Source organism: Nasonia vitripennis (genome assembly GCF_009193385.2).
Source record: "Nasonia vitripennis strain AsymCx chromosome 3 unlocalized genomic scaffold, Nvit_psr_1.1 chr3_random0006, whole genome shotgun sequence".
Taxonomy (NCBI): domain Eukaryota; kingdom Metazoa; phylum Arthropoda; class Insecta; order Hymenoptera; family Pteromalidae; genus Nasonia; species Nasonia vitripennis.
The window spans coordinates 1,976,239-1,998,335 of record NW_022279625.1 but is presented as its reverse complement, the minus strand read 5'-3'; the positions used below and the strand labels follow the sequence as shown (position 1 = coordinate 1,998,335).

Genomic DNA, 22,097 nt, shown 5'->3' with positions numbered 1-22,097 from the left:
AAATCGGTACTACATAGGCAAATTTCCAAGCGGCGGGAAAATAGCCAGAGCGCAGCAAAGAATCGAAGATCCGGACAACAGGCTGCTCCAGAACAGCACAGCACCGCTTTACAAAATATGGTGGGATCCCGTCAGGACCGCCATTAATGTTGTCGTCCAGGTTAGCCACTATGCCCCGTAAAGTTTCAATGGACAGTACGACAGCAGCCATAGCCTCGCAATCAACAGAAGTTCCAGAATTACCAAGGTTACGCCAACTAGGACAGACGAAAGGTCAGGACCAGCTGCAGGGACCACCTAGCTATCCATTCTGGCCTTGAGATCCTCCATTTCTTTCTCAAGGGCTCGTATGTCCTTGCAGTTGGTGCAGGTAAGCTGCATGTGCGAAGACAGCTGAGTCAGTATTGCACCCAGGCGACGATCAATGTTCTGAAGCACAGCATTGCCATCGTCTACACTCTGAGCCACAGGAGAGGCCGCCCTGGAGTTCACATCGGCTAAGTTCTGAGGAAGGTTCTAGGGATCAAGAAGAAGGCTGCTGCTCATGCAGCATCTCGACTTGCCATCCTTCCATGCACAGCTTCTTCCTCCACAAGATACATGGAAGATCGCAAAGCAAACCTTGCACACCACACCAGACCCATCCTCAACAGCTACGTTGTAGTAGAAGCAGATGTTGTTGTCTGCCATAGCGAGATGTGATCCTGGCGCAGTCAATTCCGGTAAAAGCTGTCAGCAGTGGTGAGGAAGATACAGGTTAGGTTGGTCTGTCTAAGCACTCACGATCAAAAGACGGCAACACGCGGATCGGGCATTCACCGTGGGTACCATCGGCAAGGTGTGGCTGCAGCAGCAGTAGAGCACAACGGCAGAAACCACGCAGACGACGCTTCTCCCCTTACACAGTCCGGTCGAGCAACACAGAAGCACGAGACCCGTGCTCGCAAGAGTGAGAAAAAAAGAGAGAGCGCGGTCCCAAGATGGCAGACTCCACGAAGCGCCCCAGCCAGCCGCGTTCGTGAACTATACGAATGCACAAAAAGGTCCAGCACTCCACCGAAGACGGCGAGACACCACTACCACCTCAGAGGAGCACTCCCGTGGATGAGTTAAGGCTCCGATGTGCAGCTACGAGACGCCAACGTCGACTCCGGAATAGCGACAGCCGAGGCGACGACACGAGGCCCGAAGAGGCGATAGAGAGATCAGTGGATAACAGCGCGCATCGCCACTGCAGCTCTGCAAGTTTTTACACTAAACTGGAGCACAAGGGACACAGGAGCACAGAACACGCTTAATCACTTGTTTCTCTTTTTAGGAGCCAAAAACTAGGGCTAATTAGCATAAAAGAGGAGCTTCAAGACAACACGTCTAACTCACCGTACGCCCCTGGTGTGCTTAATGTTTTACTAAACTATCGAAAAGACTGCATTAATATGCGAAAACGCGCAGCTACAGTAATGTTGTTATAATCCGGTTTTCGATACACGATACGATAACCTAATTGTCTAATAATTATCTTGTCTTTAAGAGCCATTATTTGCTGCGTAAATTATTCCTTACTGAACTATTGAAGAGACTGCATTAATTCGTGAAAACGCGCAGCTACTGTAATGTCGTTATAATTCGGTTTTTGTTACATAAGATAGATAACTCAATTGTCTATTAAAAATCTTGTCTACTAATGTCATAATTTACTGCGTAAAATATTTCATACTGAACTATTGAAAAGACTGCATTAATTTGCGAAAACGCGCAGCTACAGTAATGTCGTTATAATCCGGTTTTCGTTACACAAGATAGATAACCTAATTTTCTGATAATTATTTTGACTTTTAGAGCCATTATTTGCTGCGTATAATAATACTCACTGAACAATTGGAAAGACTTTATTAATTCGTGAAAACGCGCAGCTACTGTAATGTAGTTATAATCCGGTCTAGTCGCTTAGCAATAACGCAACTCTAACGGCTGAGACTCAGGATTCTCCGAATCCACTAGCGAGCGACGCTTGCACCGCATACATACATATATACACGCACACACACACACATATACAGGGTGTTTCATTTTAATCCGACCACGACAAAAAACCATGGAAAACTAATTTTAACGAAAAATGACCTTAACAAAAGTTGAAGGGGGTAAAGGGGGCCATCGAATGACACAAACACCTATAACCTCGAACTCGATATTCAAGGTCATTTGAGGGTAATTGTGATTTTTTTAAATAGGAACCTCTATTTTAGACCTTGGAATCGGATAGAGCGGAAAAAATTACGTCGCAAAGGATATTTTAAGTTTGCTTTGGTGACCTTGAGAAGGACAATTCAAGGTCAAATAAGAAGTATCAGCCTAAGATTGTTTTCCTTTCAATTTTTTCGTAGAATTATCATTTTGTTATTGTAATAAACATTAAGAGAATAATTGACTTAAAATGTGATTATGCAAAAATGCAATATCAAATGTTATGTGAAGTCCATATTTATATCCTAACTTTAGCGTTACCCAGGAACAACGACGTGGACGTAATAGGATTGTGTTCCCTTTGGGGTGCTTGATTAGAGTGAGTCCCCTTGCCTCTCACTTTTCGGGGTGCTTGATTAGAGTGAGTCCCCTTGCCTCTCACTTTTGCTCAAAATTCAACTCAAAGACACCACCATTTTGTTGGATACACAATTCAATTCGCTGCTGAAAATGTTCTACTGTTCTGAGTAATACAGCTCTTGGGATGTTTTCACAAGCGGTTTGAATTCTGTGGATCATATCTTCCCTTGTTGTAGTTTCATGTTCATAAACAACATCTTTCAAATACCCCCACAAATAGAAATCGGGTGATGTCATATCTGGAGATCTCAGTGGCCATCGAACACCCAAAACTCCACGTCCAGTGCGTCCAATCCACCTGTCACGGTAATTTTGATTAAGATATTGTCTAACTATTCGAGCATAGTGCGCAGGATCTCCATCTAATTGAATCCACATTCTTGCTCTTGTGTATAAATCTACTTCTTCAAGAAGTACTGGAAGACGTTCTCTCAGGAACTGTAAAAAATTATGGCCATTTACATTTTCATCGAAAAAGTATGGGCCTACAAGGTATCCGTTAACAATTCCACACCAAACATCAAGACTCCAACGATTTTGGTTATCTATCTGCCTGTACCAATGCGGATTAACATTCGACCAATAATGACAGTTGTGTCGGTTAAGCTCTCCATTGCTTTTGAATTTTGCTTCATCAGAAAACATTACGTATTGAAAAAAGTGACGATCATTAGCAATCATTTGTCGTGCCCATTGGCAAAACTGTAGCCTTAACCTCATATCAGCAGGTGTGAGATCCTGAGTTAAATTAATATGATATGGATGATAACGTTGACTTCTCAGTATTCTCCAAGCAGTAGCCATAGGTATACCACTTTGCCTTTGAATTTCACGGGTACTAACGTGGGGATTCAAATGAACCATTGCTAAAACGACCATTACACGAAGATCATCTTCGTTGTAATTACGACTTTCTCTAACCCGTGCTAGTTGCCCTTGTTGAGCTCTACGGTAAATCTCACGAATGGTTGTATGACTTGGATGTCTTCTATCGGGATATCGAATTCGATACAAGGCTGCAGCTTGTCGATAATTACGTCTAGATTCACCAAGAATCAATAAAATATCAACCCTTTCAGCGGCTGGATAATCAGCCATTGTTATAATTATAACAAGTTCAATAAAAAATTTTGTTTTTACCAAACTGAACAAATTAGATAGCTTTCGATGAGTAATAAATTTTAATAGAAAAAATAAAGGTCAATGAATGAAAAAGAGAAAATGTTAAACAAATGATATTTGATTAGTTTGGCTAATCAATAACTATTCAATAACTAGTAAACTATTAAATACTAAGTGTAAGTAACAATGAGTAGAGGATAAATTCATATGAAAAGAGATCTCTTATTAGAAAAATTGTCTATTTCAACAATGAGTCGCGGGAAAATTCAACATGAAAAATCATCTTTACAAAATAAATTATTTATTTCAACAATAAGTTCAGGCAAAATTCGACGAGGAAAATTAGTAGCCAATTGTGTCCACGTCGTTCCTGAGTAACGCTAAAGATAGGATAAAAATTCGCTTACGAAAACATCCCAAGAACTGAATAGAATCCAAAAAAATGGTGGTGTCTTTGGGCACCTACATTCAAATCTGTACATAATAAAAGTGAGAGGCAAGGGGACTCACTCTAATCAAGCACCCCAAAGGGAACACAATCCTATTACGTCCACGTCGTTGTTCCTGGGTAACGCTAAAGTTAGGATATAAATATGGACTTCACATAACATTTGATATTGCATTTTTGCACTTTTGACCTTACAAAATGGCTTTGAAGTCAGCAAAGCATAATCACATTTTAAGTCAATTATTCTCTTAATGTTTATTACAATAACAAAATGATAATTCTACGAAAAAATTGAAAGGAAAACAATCTTAGGCTGATACTTCTTATTTGACCTTGAATTGACCTTCTCAAGGTCACTAAGGCAAACTTGAAATGTCATTTCCGACGTAATTTTTTCCGCTGCTCCGTATTCCGAGGTCAAAAATAGAGGTTACTATTTAAAAAAATCACAATTACCCTCAAATGACCTTGAATATCGAGTTCAAGGTCATATGTGTTTGTGTCATTCGATGGCCCCCTTTACCCCCTTCAACTTTTGTTAAGGTCATTTTTCGTTAAAATTAGTTTTTCCATGGTTTTTTGTCGTGGTCGGATTAAAATGAAACACCCTGTATATATATATATATACATGGTGATCCAAGACTAGTGTATTTGCTTTCATCGGTTAATAGAGCGTAAAATTCTAAGCAAAGTAAGTTATTTTATTTTATTTTTTTATTATGAAATTTTTTCGCTATAACCCGGCGAAAGTCGCATAGAATTTCGGTGATTTTGAGAAAGCATTTCCCAGCCTCACCAACTTCAATCGTTATCATCTCAACAGGTGGTCGTTATCATTAGGTTAATGTTGCAGTTTTGTAATCATTGACTCATCATGTTACTCCTTACAATAACCAGCAACTTTTGCGTCGACAAATTTTGAGATTGTCTGAAACTACGAAATGTGCTAATTCGCGCAATTAATGATCGTGATGTGCGACGGACCGTAAGCGTTCAAGCCAAGAGGAATGTTGTGCTGAGCAGTCGGAGCAACAACGATTCCGTGTTGCCTGGATGCACCAGGCTCAGGGACGTCAAAAATCCCAAGATGTATCCCGAAAGTAACCGCTTATAGTATTCTTTTGAGTATCCTAAAATTAAACCCTCAAAGTATCCCTTTAAGAATCCGAAAATTTAACCTTCAAAGTTCATATTAGGATACCTAAGAGGATACTTCAAGGGTTATGTTTTGGGATACTTAAACGGTTCAATTGTAGGATTTATACGCAAGGGGAAACAATAAGGGTTGAATTGAAGGATACTTTTTGGGATAGTCGGTGATAGAGACTCCAATTAACTGTTCTTTTTTCTTCGCATCTCGTCAGGTGCCAGACGGTGTCTCTTAATACGACAGCCACCTTTGGCGGCGATCTAGCTCCCGGTGCCCGCGATCCGCTTGCCCATGTTCATCGTCGAAACGATGTGCGAGCAGGCGGTTAACAACGCCTGAGCCAGCGAGACCAACGCCAATGCGGGCCTCTGCCTGGAGGACCAGCTGACCCTCGTCGAGTCTTAGTGGCGAGAACTCTTTGTCCTGTCGGCAGCCCAGTACGCCCCTGGAATAGATCCGACGCCAATGATTCCACCTGGGACTCACATTGGCGTTAGTCTCGCTGGCCCAGTCTCTATCACCGACTATCACAAAAAGTATCCTGAAATACAACCCTTATTGTTTTTCCTTGCGTATAAATCCTACAATTAAACCGTTTAAGTATCCCCTTAAGTATCCCAAAACATAACCCTTGAAGTATTCTAGGTATCCTAATATAAAGTTTAAAGGTTAAATTTTCGGATTCTTAAAGGGATACTTTAAGAGTTTAATTTTAGAATACTCAAAAGAATGCTATAAAGAGTTACTTTATATACACACACACACACACTTAGATACTTACACAGACCATACTATACCGTTTACGCAAAAACCCGTACATGTTTATAAAACGTACGTACACACAAATTATGAGAACGAAACGTTACTTACCTAGTAGCATATTAAGTCTTTTATAGGTGAAATCTGTCTACTAAACACTTTTGTAATGCCGAACTAACCGAGAGTCAATGAACCTAAGTTCTTCCGAATAAGCATTTTTAATATAGATAGTTTGAATTTGAAATAAAAAGTTCAGTATATTATTGCAATAAATCCTCATTAATTGGAATGTTTTGGGCCCCGAGGTGTTACGTAGTACGTCTCACGACATGAGTTTATTTAAAGCTGAAACAATGACAGTAGTTAAATCACTTTATTTTTAAATAAAAACGTTGTGATACTAGCTCTCCAAACAAAAATGCATTGCGTGCGCTGTACGGTTTCGACACACGGCCGAATGCAAGTAAGTGTCGATTTAGCGAAATGATCAGTTCATAGTCAGACGCGGGCTCCGTACGTCGCTGTCCGAAAATTAGCGATTTACAACAGTCTATACGACGCGAATCACTGCAATCTTTCTCTAAAACGAATATATTTTCAACGCTGCTTAAGATCGATACAGGGTAAGTAAAAATACCTTACTCATTATTTATTTATAAAAATGCGGATTTATTTAAATACAGAGCCGACCCACTAGGCAATATCATTACGCCCTTTTTTTGGAACTTTTTTGGAAATACATAAACTCCAACAATTACTATTACAAGCCTTCCTTAAGAAGGACGCAACAAATTTTAAATTAATACATAATGTTGAAGAAAGCTACGTGCTAAAGAATTGGGAGCGGTTTTTTTAGAAAGATTCGATACTTATTCAAGTTAAAATGCTGAGGATGATTCGCAGATGCGTTTATAATCGCTAATAATCGAAAAATTGCCACAAAAAAACGCACATGCGAGACTAAAAATCTTGTTTTTTTACGAATCGGTAGAAAAAACAGAAGAATTAAGCTAGGGCTAATAAAATCTATTCAATACAAGCTGTAATCTAAGCAATACAGTTTTCCCTACTAAAAAAAATTGCGCAAAAATTGTGCGATAATCGCGCGAAAATAGCGTAAGGGCGAAAGTACTCACTTTCATCAGTACTCATTTTTTTATGTACTCACTTTCGCCCCTAGGGATAAAACACTTTCGCCTCAGATATTTGAATTTTCGTGTTTGTATGTGTGTGCCCTGGCGAAAAAAATCACGTGATTTATCACACGATTATTCGCGTGATAAATCACTCAATTTCTCACGCGATATATCACGTTAGAAATCACTCGGTAAATTTAAATATTTGTTTATATTGTGTGACGGCCGAGTGCACGTCAAATGTCTAACGACTAATCATGTACTAATTGTAATAAGATTATTGTTTCAGCAAGCTGCCAACGAGCGCCGAAACGAGCGAGAACGAGAAACGAGGCAAGATAGAGACAGAGAGAGTGAGAGCATAGGTAGCGCGGTTGCCGCCTGGCCGCACAGCGTTGGCGAGATATGACGCTATCCACACGAGTAGCTCGCGCTACTATATACGCGGGTTTGTTGTAAGTCCTGCGAGCATCCCGAGAGCGAACGATATTCGTCCGTGCGTTACCGACGAGTTGCTGCGACGCCCATCCGAACTGTTACATCTCCACGTCCGAGACTGGACCACGTCCGTTGCGTCAAGTACTACTGCCACTACTGAGTTGTAAGTACCTGCACTCTCACTCTCTCACGGCGACAGGGTAATATCTCTCGTCTCTCTTTATCGTTCGTCGAAGTGTGTGGCGTTTGCACCTCCGTGTATAGTTACAATTGAAAATACATTTCCTTATCTAAACATCTCGTGTGTTATTTCCTACGACCCGACCTACGCCGCCTCCGCGGGCTCGTGTAAAAACACGTGCATGATCTGAGTCGGCCAAGCCGTGCCTTCTGCACGCCCGACGTTAATTTACAATAAACAGGGCCCTTCTGGCCCTGGTTATAACACGGCAGAAAAGTATTAACCGAGTGTTATAATTGAAATAAATTGCTTATTTTCCATCTAGATAATTATAAAATAGTTGATGATATTGATAATTCACATAAATAATTCGCAATAAAATAGAAAAAAAATGTCCCCGACCAAGACTTGAACCTCTGTCGTCCACTTGACGATTCAATGTCTTACTACCTGAGCTATTTGTGGTGTTGCAAGTTTCAAACACCTAATCTAATCATACACAAAAATATAATTATATTTATCACTTTATATAGATTCTATGGATACGTTACGATACTGTAAGATAAATAATGGAAATTTTAAAAGTGTTTATATTATTATTATTAATATATGCTGTATGCGTATAATCTATATATAACGATTTGATTAGGTGTTTGAAACTTGCAACAGCACAAATAGCTCAGGTAGTAAGACATTGGATTGTCAAGTGGAGGACAGGGGTTCAAGTCTTGGTCAAGGAAATTTTTTTTCTATTTTTTGCGATTTATTTATTTGAATTATCAATATCATCAACTATTTTATAATTATTTAGATAGAAAATAAACAATTTATTTCAATATAAACAAATATTTAAATTTACCGAGTGATTTCTAACGTGATTTTACACGTGATATATCACATGATATTTCACGTGAGAAATCAAGTATTAATCGCGATATTAATCGCGTGATTTTTTTCGCCAGGGGACACATCTCGTATATGTATGTATATACCATTGGTCCGTGTGACATCTAACACAATTCAGATTTACAACGAAATTCTACTATGAGATACTGGTGGGCAACTCTGCTTTTTCAGACAGGCTAAAAAGAGCGTTATCGATGCATTGATTATAAAAACCACGGTACACAACAAGGGGCGAATTGGCTTTTTCAGACTCTGATGATGGTTGAGCACTCGTGTCCATCTGGGGCGCCTGCGGCAGTCTCGACTTTCACTTGTGCTCAATCATCATCCTCACTTGAAAAAGCTAACTTTCACTCCTATTTATGTAATGTATTATTGAACCTTAATATCTTTGAAACAAACTGGTTTCGTTAACAGCCCAAAGAAAGGGATCATGGTGGTTTATAATGCTAACCAAATCAAAAATTTGAACTTGATTATTGCCTTTTTACTCCGGTTATGGCCTCACGCAAAAAAAAAGACTTTATTCAGTTATTGATGTTTCTCCCAGGATCTGCTTATGAAAGTAATTTTATTCTCTTTCAGGTGAATATCAAGCAATTTACTTTTATCAAGTTTTCCAATAACTTTATTAGAAAAAAATGAAATATTAAAATTAAAAAATTACTATAAAAAAAAGAACGCGTTCGAAAAATGTAAGAACGGATTGTTTTCTCACTTTTTATTAACAATAACAAGAATTGAGACTTTGTGGGTTTAAATCCAGTGAATAGAAGCTAAGATACGGATGTATACGAACAAACACACACACACACACGCGCGCGCGCGCATCCGTACGGAAATTTTCCAAAAACACGATTTTTTGACTACAAATGCATCAAAACACACTCCCTACAAGTTTTTACACAAACTCGAAAAATTACTATTACAAGGCTTGCTAGAAAGAAAGTAAAACTCACACATACACAATGAAAAAGATATTCTTTTAAATATAAATTTAGATTTTACATAGTTTAAATTTTTTGCTATTGCAAATCATCCTCTAACATTGATTAATAATTAAACTTCATAGAGATTTTCGTTTACTTACCATCAATTATTGTAGTAGATCGTCCACTTTTTAAGTCTGCATCTATAACCCACATTTCATTGTCTAAGGACGTGAACTCTTTTACTGAATTTCTGAAAGTTTGCAAATTACTACTATTTTCATAATTGTCAGAATTTGTTCGGAGAAATTCTGTTAATTTAAAAGAATCAGAAGTAGGCACAATTTTCGCTGATGTTTCATGTAGCTTTGTGCCTATTTTTTTAAGTAATAAAGAATAAGATCGTTGGCTATTATTGCTTCTGTTATCAGATGTTTCTGATAAAGATGTTCCACTATGCGACGGAATAGCTATGTTGATATTCTAAAAAGTTTCAAATAAATATTCAAACATTATTTTCAATATTTTATAAAAAGTTACTATACCGATACTACATGACTATACCGATTGAAAATCCATGTTTAATGAATAATTTGTACGCATTAATGTTGATGATATGGTATCGTGCTCTTGATTAAAGAAAGATCCTACCGCAACCGATTTCTGCGATAACTCAGCTTGATTTTTATAAAAACGACACGTAGGATTTGGACAGTTTTGAACCATTTCAACAATGAATTCCTTTTCCATTCCAAAGTTTTCTTTACCAATAGTGAAATGCTCTATTATTGCTCTAATTGTACCTTCAGCGGTTAAATGTAGTCCATGCGGTCCATCCAGATGTTTCATCATAACTGCATTCCCAAATTGTTCGTAAGGAATTATTAGTTTACCACTTTCACGTAATATAAGTCTTCCCTGACTATTTAAACCGATTCTTGTAACTAACATTCTGAAACAATTTTTTTTATTCTGTGTTATTTATAAATTATTATTTTTCTGGTTATTATGATAACAAAATTAATAAATATTAGTAGCTAAGTCATATTATCATACACACACAAACACTCACACATTGTCCGGGGAAGGCATTCGCCCTCTACGAGGAGTGACGTTCCCGAAGTACCTATAAGCAAGCATTCAGAGGACCATTCTCTCCTACGGATTTTGGTACATATGCTGCTCTACAGTCATAATAATTTAAAGGTGCCCTAGGTGCCGTGTAACGGGGTGGTCATCTCTCTTGGCTGCTCACGTGCTGATTAGTCTCTTGGGCTGGACTCTAAAGCCTGATAATAGAGGATAAGACTCTGATGCTCTTAGGCTATCCTATTAATTAGCGAAAATCTCCATGGTCGTTATAGTGGCAGCTGCCGGGGGCTGTGGCACCCAAAATCGGGCCCGGCTGCAGTCGGGTGAAAACGGCTTTGCCGAGGCTACTGGACTTGGTGAGAGAAATTCCACGACAAGGAGGCATAGGACAATGCGAGTCGCCAGAAAGTAGTATGAGAGCTTAAAGGCTAGAACTTAAATAGTAGAAAAAGAAAGAGATAAAAAAAGGATAATACAATTTGAACAAAGTGATAACTTCAGGATTCTGAAAGGTATGACTAATACCGTAGAGAAGAGCATCCCTGGAATCAAGAACAAGCAGCATGAATAGTTTAGTGAGTGTTGCCAACTCGAAAAGTGTGGAATGCGTCTCGGCAACCTAAAAATCGCGTTACTCAGGATATATATATATATATATATATATATATATATATATATATATATATATATATATATCTTCCTATATTATATAGTCATTTTGGCAAGACTCCCCCCCACCACCCCTCCACCCCCCCCCACCTTGGCCCCCCCACCAAAACACCTAAAATTCTTTCATTTTTCTGTTATTTTCGAAAATCTCAAAAACCCCCCACCACCCCCCACCGCCCCCCCCATCGCCCCCCACCATCCGCATCGCCCCCCCACTACCCCCCCGCCTGGCCCCCCCACCAAATAACATGACTGCTCTCTGCGTTATCGGGCTTGAGACCGTCATACTTTCACAACGCTATTGCGTAGTAAAATAAGGCCGCATTAACAGTCCAATTAAATACAAATTTATAACATATTATGATTAAATAGATTTAAATTGGATAATATTAAATAGAATTAAGGTTTAGGTTAAGGTAAGAAGTATCAGTTCCAAGAGAACCAGATATTGAAGATCTACCTCTAATTTTATTTAAGTTATAAGATTAAAGTTAATTATTAATAACGTGTAAATAAGTTAGGGAATAATTGAGTTCAAAGAACTCAAAGAACCATCAGAAAGTATAATCATTATAGATGATTCACTGATTGAATAAACAACAAAATGGACAAGATAAGCGAGATCAAAGACCTCGATGAATTTTCAGGTAATATGAGTAGTCAGACAGAACTAGAGAGACAGAATGAAGAGACAGTTTTCCAAATAATTTAATTTTCAGGATCACCTCACGTCTCCCAATGACGCGCAACTCGAAAAGTCTATCATTTTATAGATGCCTTTTGCGGCACAAAGATTTAAACATTAAGAACATTAAAAAAAATTAAAATTAATTTAAAAAAAAATATATATATAAATTCAAATGATGAATTTCAAGCGTCAGAAAACTTCAAAAACTAGCTAAAACTATTTTAAATGCCATTAATAGTAGAAGTTCAATGTTAAACAATACTTTTACTTCCAGTAACAGGTTTTCTTATACAATAAGATCGATCATTTTCAACCATCCAGAACATAATTATCAGTTCATGAAAATAAAATTTTGAAGATGAAAAATCACACAGAAACTACAATAGGGGGTTGGCGAGCGAAGCGAGCAGGGGGGCGGAGCCCCACTAGTATATATATATGTATATATATATATATATATATATATATATATATATATATGTGTGTATGTATGTGTATATATATATATATATATATATATATATATACCTTTGCCGAAGTTTGGGGACGTTGTATACATCGCTATACAAACACTATATATAGATGTACATGACGTCGCTGAGCTCAAAAATCATAATGTATACCCCAATTTTTATAGTTTAAACAGAGTTATTTGAAAAAATAGTAGTTTAGGCTCTATCATTTACGTATACATCGTATTTTGAGGACTTTTATATGTATACAGTCATTTGAGACCAAATAAATATATGTATACCTAATTTTGGGGACTTACAGCTATTATGCGTAAAAAGGAATAAAATCAATAGAGAAGAACAGCGACAAATGGAACATGATATATACCTATATAGTTTTATGCTTATAATGAGGTGTACATAAACAAATATGTTCCTAAACTTAGGTACGCGTACAACAGTTTAACGAGATAATACTGCTGTCTGATATTATGACAATTTAATCAATAATCAGCTTTTATGGTAATAAGTTCAATCTATGAGACATTACTTTACGCAGAGAACATGGCTTAAATTATCGTTCGAAAATAACCTTGTAGTAATGGCTAGAAAAAATATCGTAGATGTTTCGCACGTGCAAAAACAAGCATAGTTAATCGAATCCAGGATCGAAAATAAAAAAAATATAAACATAAATTGTATCCACAATCTAAAACTCTGAGAAAATAAATTAAACAAAACTTTGAGGGCAGCATCGCCACGACCCTCGAATTGAGCGTCCTCAAAATTCGGTATACATATATAGTTTTGGACTTATAATGAGGTGTACATCGACAAATATGTTCCTAAACGTAGGTACGCGTACAACAGTTTAACGAGATAACACTGCTGTCTGATATTATGACAATTTAATCAATAATCAGCTTTTATGGTAATAAGTTCAATCTATGAGACATTACTTTACGCATAGAACATGGCTTAAATTAAGTAATGGCTGAAAAATAACGTAGATCTTCGCACGTGCGAAAACATGCTTAGTTAATCAAATCCAGAAGCGAAAATAAACAAAATATATACATAAAAATCTAATAAAACATAAATTGTATCCACAATTTAAAACTCTGAGAAAATAAATTAAACAAAACTTTGAGGGCAGCATCGCCACGACCCTCGAATTGAGCGCCCTCAAAATTCGGTATACATATATAGTTTTGGACTTATAATGAGGTGTACATCGACAAATATGTTCCTAAACGTAGGTACGCGTACAACAGTTTAACGAGATAACACTGCTGTCTGATATTATGACAATTTAATCAATAATCAGCTTTTATGGTAATGAGTGCAATCTATGAGACATTACTTTACGCAGAGAACATGGCTTAAATTATCGTTCGAAAATAACCTTGTAGTAATGGCTAGAAAAAATATCGTAGATGTTTCGCACGTGCGAAAACATGCTTAGTTAATCAAATCCAGGATCGAAAATAAAAAAAATATAAACATAAATCGTATCCACAATCTAAAACTCTGAGAAAATAAATTAAACAAAACTTTGAGGGCAGCATCGCCACGACCCTCGAATTGAGCGTCCTCAAAATTCGGTATACATATATAGTTTTGGACTTATAATGAGGTGTACATCGACAAATATGTTCCTAAACGTAGGTACGCGTACAACAGTTTAACGAGATAACACTGCTGTCTGATATTATGACAATTTAATCAATAATCAGCTTTTATGGTAATGAGTGCAATCTATGAGACATTACTTTACGCAGAGAACATGGCTTAAATTATCGTTCGAAAATAACCTTGTAGTAATGGCTAGAAAAAATATCGTAGATGTTTCGCACGTGCAAAAACAAGCATAGTTAATCGAATCCAGGATCGAAAATAAAAAAAATATAAACATAAATTGTATCCACAATCTAAAACTCTGAGAAAATAAATTAAACAAAACTTTGAGGGCAGCATCGCCACGACCCTCGAATTGAGCGTCCTCAAAATTCGGTATACATATATAGTTTTGGACTTATAATGAGGTGTACATCGACAAATATGTTCCTAAACGTAGGTACGCGTACAACAGTTTAACGAGATAACACTGCTGTCTGATATTATGACAATTTAATCAATAATCAGCTTTTATGGTAATAAGTTCAATCTATGAGACATTACTTTACGCATAGAACATGGCTTAAATTAAGTAATGGCTGAAAAATAACGTAGATCTTCGCACGTGCGAAAACATGCTTAGTTAATCAAATCCAGAAGCGAAAATAAACAAAATATATACATAAAAATCTAATAAAACATAAATTGTATCCACAATTTAAAACTCTGAGAAAATAAATTAAACAAAACTTTGAGGGCAGCATCGCCACGACCCTCGAATTGAGCGCCCTCAAAATTCGGTATACATATATAGTTTTGGACTTATAATGAGGTGTACATCGACAAATATGTTCCTAAACGTAGGTACGCGTACAACAGTTTAACGAGATAACACTGCTGTCTGATATTATGACAATTTAATCAATAATCAGCTTTTATGGTAATGAGTGCAATCTATGAGACATTACTTTACGCAGAGAACATGGCTTAAATTATCGTTCGAAAATAACCTTGTAGTAATGGCTAGAAAAAATATCGTAGATGTTTCGCACGTGCAAAAACAAGCATAGTTAATCGAATCCAGGATCGAAAATAAAAAAAATATAAACATAAATTGTATCCACAATCTAAAACTCTGAGAAAATAAATTAAACAAAACTTTGAGGGCAGCATCGCCACGACCCTCGAATTGAGCGTCCTCAAAATTCGGTATACATATATAGTTTTGGACTTATAATGAGGTGTACATCGACAAATATGTTCCTAAACGTAGGTACGCGTACAACAGTTTAACGAGATAACACTGCTGTCTGATATTATGACAATTTAATCAATAATCAGCTTTTATGGTAATAAGTTCAATCTATGAGACATTACTTTACGCATAGAACATGGCTTAAATTAAGTAATGGCTGAAAAATAACGTAGATCTTCGCACGTGCGAAAACATGCTTAGTTAATCAAATCCAGAAGCGAAAATAAACAAAATATATACATAAAAATCTAATAAAACATAAATTGTATCCACAATTTAAAACTCTGAGAAAATAAATTAAACAAAACTTTGAGGGCAGCATCGCCACGACCCTCGAATTGAGCGCCCTCAAAATTCGGTATACATATATAGTTTTGGACTTATAATGAGGTGTACATCGACAAATATGTTCCTAAACGTAGGTACGCGTACAACAGTTTAACGAGATAACACTGCTGTCTGATATTATGACAATTTAATCAATAATCAGCTTTTATGGTAATGAGTGCAATCTATGAGACATTACTTTACGCAGAGAACATGGCTTAAATTATCGTTCGAAAATAACCTTGTAGTAATGGCTAGAAAAAATATCGTAGATGTTTCGCACGTGCAAAAACAAGCATAGTTAATCGAATCCAGGATCGAAAATAAACAAAATATAAACATAAAAATCTAATAAAACATAAATTGTATCCACAATTTAAAACTTTGAGAAAATAAATTAAACAAAACTTTGAGGAAAGCATCGCCACGACCTTCGAATTGAGCGTCCTCAAAATTCGGTATACATATATAGTTTTGGACTTATAATGAGGTGTACATCGACAAATATGTTCCTAAACTTAGGTACGCGTACAACAGTTTAACGAGATAAAACTGCTGTCTCATATTATGACAATTAAATCAATATTTAGCTTTTATGGTAATAAGTGCAATCTATGCGACGTTAATTTACGCATAGAACTTGGCTTGAATAATTGTATCAAAATAACCTTCGTAGTAATGGCTAGAAAAAATACCATAGATCTTACGCACGTTCAAAAAAATATCATAGATCATTCGGACGAGCGAAAACTTGCTTAGTTAATCGAATCGAACAATATGTTCCTAAACTTAGGTACGTTTAAAAATATTCAACTGGGATGAAACTGCTGTCTGATATTATGACAATTTAATCAATAATCAGCTTTTATGGCAATAAGTGCAATCTATGCGACGTCAGATAACACTGCTGTCTGATATTATGACAATTTAATTAATAATCAGTTTTTATGGTAATAAGTTCAATCTATAAGATCTTACTTCACGCATAGAACATGGCTTAAATTATCGTTCCAAAATAACCTTGTAGTAATGGCTAGAAAAAAATACTATAGATCTTTAGCACGTTCGAAAACATGCTTAGTTAATCGTATCCAGAAGCGAAAATAAACAAAATATAAACATACAAATCTAATAAAACATAAATTGTATCTACAATTTAAAACTCCGAGAAAATAATTTAAACAAAACTTTGAGGGAAGCATCACGACGTCCCTCGAATTAAGCGTCCTCAAAATTCGGTATACATATATAGTTTTGGATTTATAATGAGGTCTACATCAACAAATATGTTCCTGAACTTAGGTACGCGTACAACAGTTTAACGAGATAACACTGCTGTCTGATATTATGACAATTTAATTAATAATCAGTTTTTATGTTAATAAGTGCAATCTCTGCGACGTTAATTTACGCATAGAACTTGTTTTGTATAATTGTTTCAAAATAATTTTATAGTAATAGCTAGAAAAAATATCGTAGATCTTTCGCACGTGCGAAGTCCTTAATTCCCGAAAAATCCATGTGTGTCAAAGTGTGCCAAAGTCTGCCAAAGTGTGCCAACACGGTTAATTGAATCCAGCAGCAAAAATAAGTAAAAAATACAAGATAAATATTAAGTTATAAATTAATTAGATGCATGATTTTATTCTTGGTCTAGATAGATTTAATTTGACTTTGAACGAATCGTCGTCACAAACCTTGAATTAAGCGTCCTCAAAATTCGGTATGCGTACATAGATTTGGACTTATTGTAAGTACATAGATAAATAGGTTCCTGAACTGGGGTACACGTATAAATGTGTATCAAAGAATAAACTAGTAAACGATATATGATAACAATCTGATAAATAAACTGTTTTTGAGCTGATGGGAGCTAGTTAAATGTCGTCACGTTCTTGATCGTTCTTGATCAAGATAGCTTCAATTCAACTCTGTACGAATCGTCATCACAACTCTTGAAATCGTACTTAAAATTAGATATACGTACATAGATTTTGACTGATAATTAGGTGTACATATTAAAAATCTGATGAATAAACGGTTTCGGAGCTGATAGGGGCTAGTTAAGTGTCGTCAATGTGCATAAAACTTGGCTTGATTAAATGTTTGAAATTAACTGGTTTGCTATAACGCAGATAAATACGGTTTATCACATCTAGCAGCGTTTTTTAAACTAGATTTACAAACGTTAAAATGGTTTAGAGTAAAACGTTTTTAAACGGTTCTGTGCTATCAGGGTATCGTCTCATCACCGCTAGTGGTCATGTGACTCCCACGCACATACCGCGAAGAGGGGAGGCATACAGGTGTGCGTCCCCTCACACACTTATTACCGCGCTCACTCATTCTAGCGCGCACTATACTACATATCATTATTCTCATATTGAACTTAGCCTGAACTTGGCAGTATACTTTGAACTTGGCTTGAACTTGATAATGTACAATACAAATGTACCATATTTTAACACGGTAAAACTTGAACTTGGATCCTTTGGGTTAGTAAGCTGAAGTTCTACCACTGAGCCACAAGAACTTGTTACAGTTAATACAAAAATTTAGACTGATATACTTCAAGTAGCTTTAGATACTTAAGGGGTCCAGCCTGGGTTAAATCCTACTTAAAAACAACAAAATATCCGTCAGTAATTTTTTTTTCTTTTTACATAAATTAAAAAACAAAAAAAATCTACTGAAAATATTTACAATATAAACTATTTCCACCAAAAATATGATATATATACGTACCTAATCATTGACTAAAATCCATGACATTTTACTAATTAAATAAGCGTTTTTAGTCAGTTGCCACGGGTTTGTGAAAGATCCGGACCGTCTTCTTTACTTTACCCGGGCTAAAATCTACCTTAAACATGCCCCCTCAGACCTAATGAAAGACATTTCTAAAAAATATTGATTAAATATTATTATCTATACGATGTATACCTAGCTAATAAATTTAATTGATATTTTTAACACTGTAATAGTTGATAACGACATTTAATTAAATTTTTTTAGAAATGTCTTTCATTAGGTCTGAGGGGGCATGTTTAAGATACATTTTAAGCCTGGGTAGAGTAGAGAAGACAGTCCGGATCTGTCACAAACCCGTGGCAAGTGACTAAAAACACTTATTTACATAGTAAAATGTCATGAATTTTGGTGAGTGATTTTGTATGGTGATATATATAAATTTTTCAGTGAAAAGAGTATATATTGTAAATATTTTCAGTAGATATTTTTTGTTTTTTAATTTATGTGAAAAGAAAAATTTTATAACGAACGAATATTTTGTTGTTTTTTGCAGGATTTAACCCAGGCTGGACCCCTTAATACTTTTACAATATTAATGAACTGCTTTAAGGCAATTGCTCCTAATTGCCTTAAAGCTGCTGTCCGATGTTAATATTCCAAAAACCTGCCCCTACAGAGAAATTCGCCGGGAATCCAGGTTTTGTAGACGTTGTCCAAAAATTTTCTAAATCCTCACTTTTCGAAAAACCCATGTGTCTCAAAATGTGCCAAAGTGTGCCGGAGTATGTCAAAGTATACCAAGGTATGCTAAAGTGTAGTAAATTTCTAAATTTGAACACTGTGACATTATGACACACTAGAGCACACTTTGGCACAAAATCCATTTCCACTAGGGTACATAAAACTTTTTAAATAAAGCTTGCGAATGAAAAACCAAGTCTGTAGCGCCGTAGTGTTAAGTTTAATGAATCGTTTTATCAAAAGAAAAATTTGATCGAACTTTCTGTTTTTCTAGAAGTTTGGAAAAACAAAATACCCCGTGGCGGATTTGCGAAGCTTTGGAGCCAACATCCTCTTAAGTGGGGTTGCCGATTTAGGTGTTACTATCCGCATTGTAACACATTCTTCGACAACCCCGCTTAATAATTTTGCATTTTAAAGAATATTATTTTATTAAATTAAAATTTATAGCACTCTAATCTCAAAATGCTAACTTTATTGTCGATTTTGAGGTTGTCGTTCTATAAATATCATATGAGACTGTTGTGGGAGGTCTGTTTTTACCTTGCTCGATTTTCGAAAAACCTCGAGCAAGGTAGAAAACTATCTTCCACAACATCAGTGTCATAATATACTATAAAAAATTTATTTTAGAGGAATCGCACGATTGATCGTTTGGCTAATCACGCCAAAAGAAGTTCGATAGATTAATGCAATTAATCACGCAATCATTGCTACGATTAATTATGCGAATAATCACACAACTAATCTCAAGATTTTTTTCAGTAGGGAATAAAATTGTAAAATTTAAAGTAAAATTTCCCGTAATATTTTACACACTAGCGAATTTAGACGCGCTCTGCGCGTTCTTTTTATCGTATAATATATTTTCTTAAGGGGACACAACACTTTCGAATGTTTAGAAATGATTAGGCGATGAAAAAACTGAGTTTTCCGGTTATTGTGGCACCTTTTTGTGTGTACAACATATTCTAAACATTAAAATTAAAATCCCTGCATTCATATGAAGGTTTTAGCATGATAAAATTAAAGGTATTTATGCTAAATATATCTGTGAAAAATTTCAAATAATTTAAAATTAAATTTTTCTCAGTATTCTTTTTATACCTAGGTTTTAAAGGTGTTGGGTCCCCTAAATATACGTTTTTTAAGGTTAGAAATTCATACATTTTTACAGATCACGTGACAATACGAACAGATAATCAGAACGGCTCTTTACTATCCTTAAAGATGGCGCGATCAATTTTTTTTAGATATGATTAATCTTGACGTACAACATTTTGTCAAATTTTACAACTTTGTTAATGACCTTGAAACTTTACATGAAAAAATTCAAAATATTTACATTAAATTTTATGTAAAATATTATCTTAATATTTTCAACACCGCGTACTTCTTGTAGTCTCCAGACTCTAGAGTAAGAGCTGTCTGTTGTAGCCGAGTCATTATGGTTATAGTAATCAATGTTATTTTTCTACGCGCCTGTTAGCCCTGCCGGAAAAGGTCGATATAAGTTGATTAAATCACTCATCGACTTGAATAGTGAATCTTAATTCCACTTTTTGCATTAAAACTTGATAAAACGTGATAAAATACGATAAAAATCTATATAAGTCGATTAAACTTAATGAGAAAAATTACAATTGAAGTTGATAGAATTTCAAGAAGATCATGGTCTATATTTATTAATTGTAATTTTTCATATTGAGTTTTATCGACTTATATCGATTCTTATCGTTTTTTATCTTGTTTTATCGAGTTCTAATGCAAAAAGTGGAATTAAGATTCACTATTCAAGTTAATTGAAATCTTATCGACTTCAATGGTGAATTCTAATTGATTTCAATCGATTTCTATTTACTTTTTTCAGCAGGGAGGCCCGTTACACGCTAAAAAGAACAGAGAACAGGAACAGTTACAGGAACAGATATTAAACGATAACATGGGTTTGTATATCAATTTATATGAGGATCCTCGAACAGGAACAGATAGAAGGAACAGCGCGCTGTTATATATGTATATATGCTCTAAGATTTGTTCTACTTCTTCATATTTGTTCCTTCCTTTTCTGTAGAAGACCTTTTATGTTGCACCATGAAAACCAGGAGCATAAACACAATGCTATATAGCTTTTTTCCACACTTTCATACAGTGTTCCGGAATTTTAAACGGCAGAAACGGTGACGGAAATTTTTTTATATATAGAAATAATACAACTTTCATAAAAACAAATAGAACTAAAGCATAAATTATTTAAAATGCTCATTCTATCATTTGCACAATATTATATTATAAAATGCACATAATAATATTATAAAACAGTGTATATAAAAAACAAAAATTATAGTTCTTTTCTCAATTGTGCATTAATGCGTATATTTTACACATATATCGCTACTTGCATACACAACAATTAAGAGTGCAATATATTATCCTAAGGCAGCTTTATTGCAGTGACTTAATAGATTTTAATTATTTTTATTTATGAATATTACTTTTATAATCTATTTCTATTGCAATTAAAACATGTAAACAAGAGTCATAACTACATTTGACTCATGCACTATTGACAGCAACGCCGCCTGCCTGTACAACATTGTATACTATAAATCTAGTGACTTTCCTATCTAGTTCGTGCTCCTGCACTCATTCTGGTCCCTAGTCTTCATGTGTTACATGTCCATTGTCCTCTTGACGTTTTGCTGTGCCTTACGATGTTGTTTATACGATTTCACGACGGAATTTATGATCGTATCTTTGGATAAAAACGTGCAAGAACGTGCGAGACATTTTGTATCAAAAACGTGCAAGGACGTGCGAGAAATTAAC

General features: G+C 35.6%; 1 protein-coding gene across 9 annotated transcripts in view; it reads right to left on the bottom strand.

Annotated features, from left to right (window-relative positions):
• Nucleotides 1-22,097, bottom strand: part of LOC100498670 (uncharacterized) — a 225,056-nt gene that overhangs the window by 101,940 nt on the left and 101,019 nt on the right. For 6 of the 9 annotated variants that reach the window (XM_031925959.2, XM_031925955.2, XM_031925958.2 and 3 more), the window contains 2 exon segments: nt 10,241-10,628; nt 9,838-10,159 (listed from right to left, as the gene is read on the bottom strand). In XM_031925959.2, coding sequence (XP_031781819.1) covers nt 9,838-10,159; nt 10,241-10,627 — 709 coding nt within the window. In that variant the 5' untranslated portion in view covers nt 10,628. 9 annotated transcript variants of the gene reach the window in all.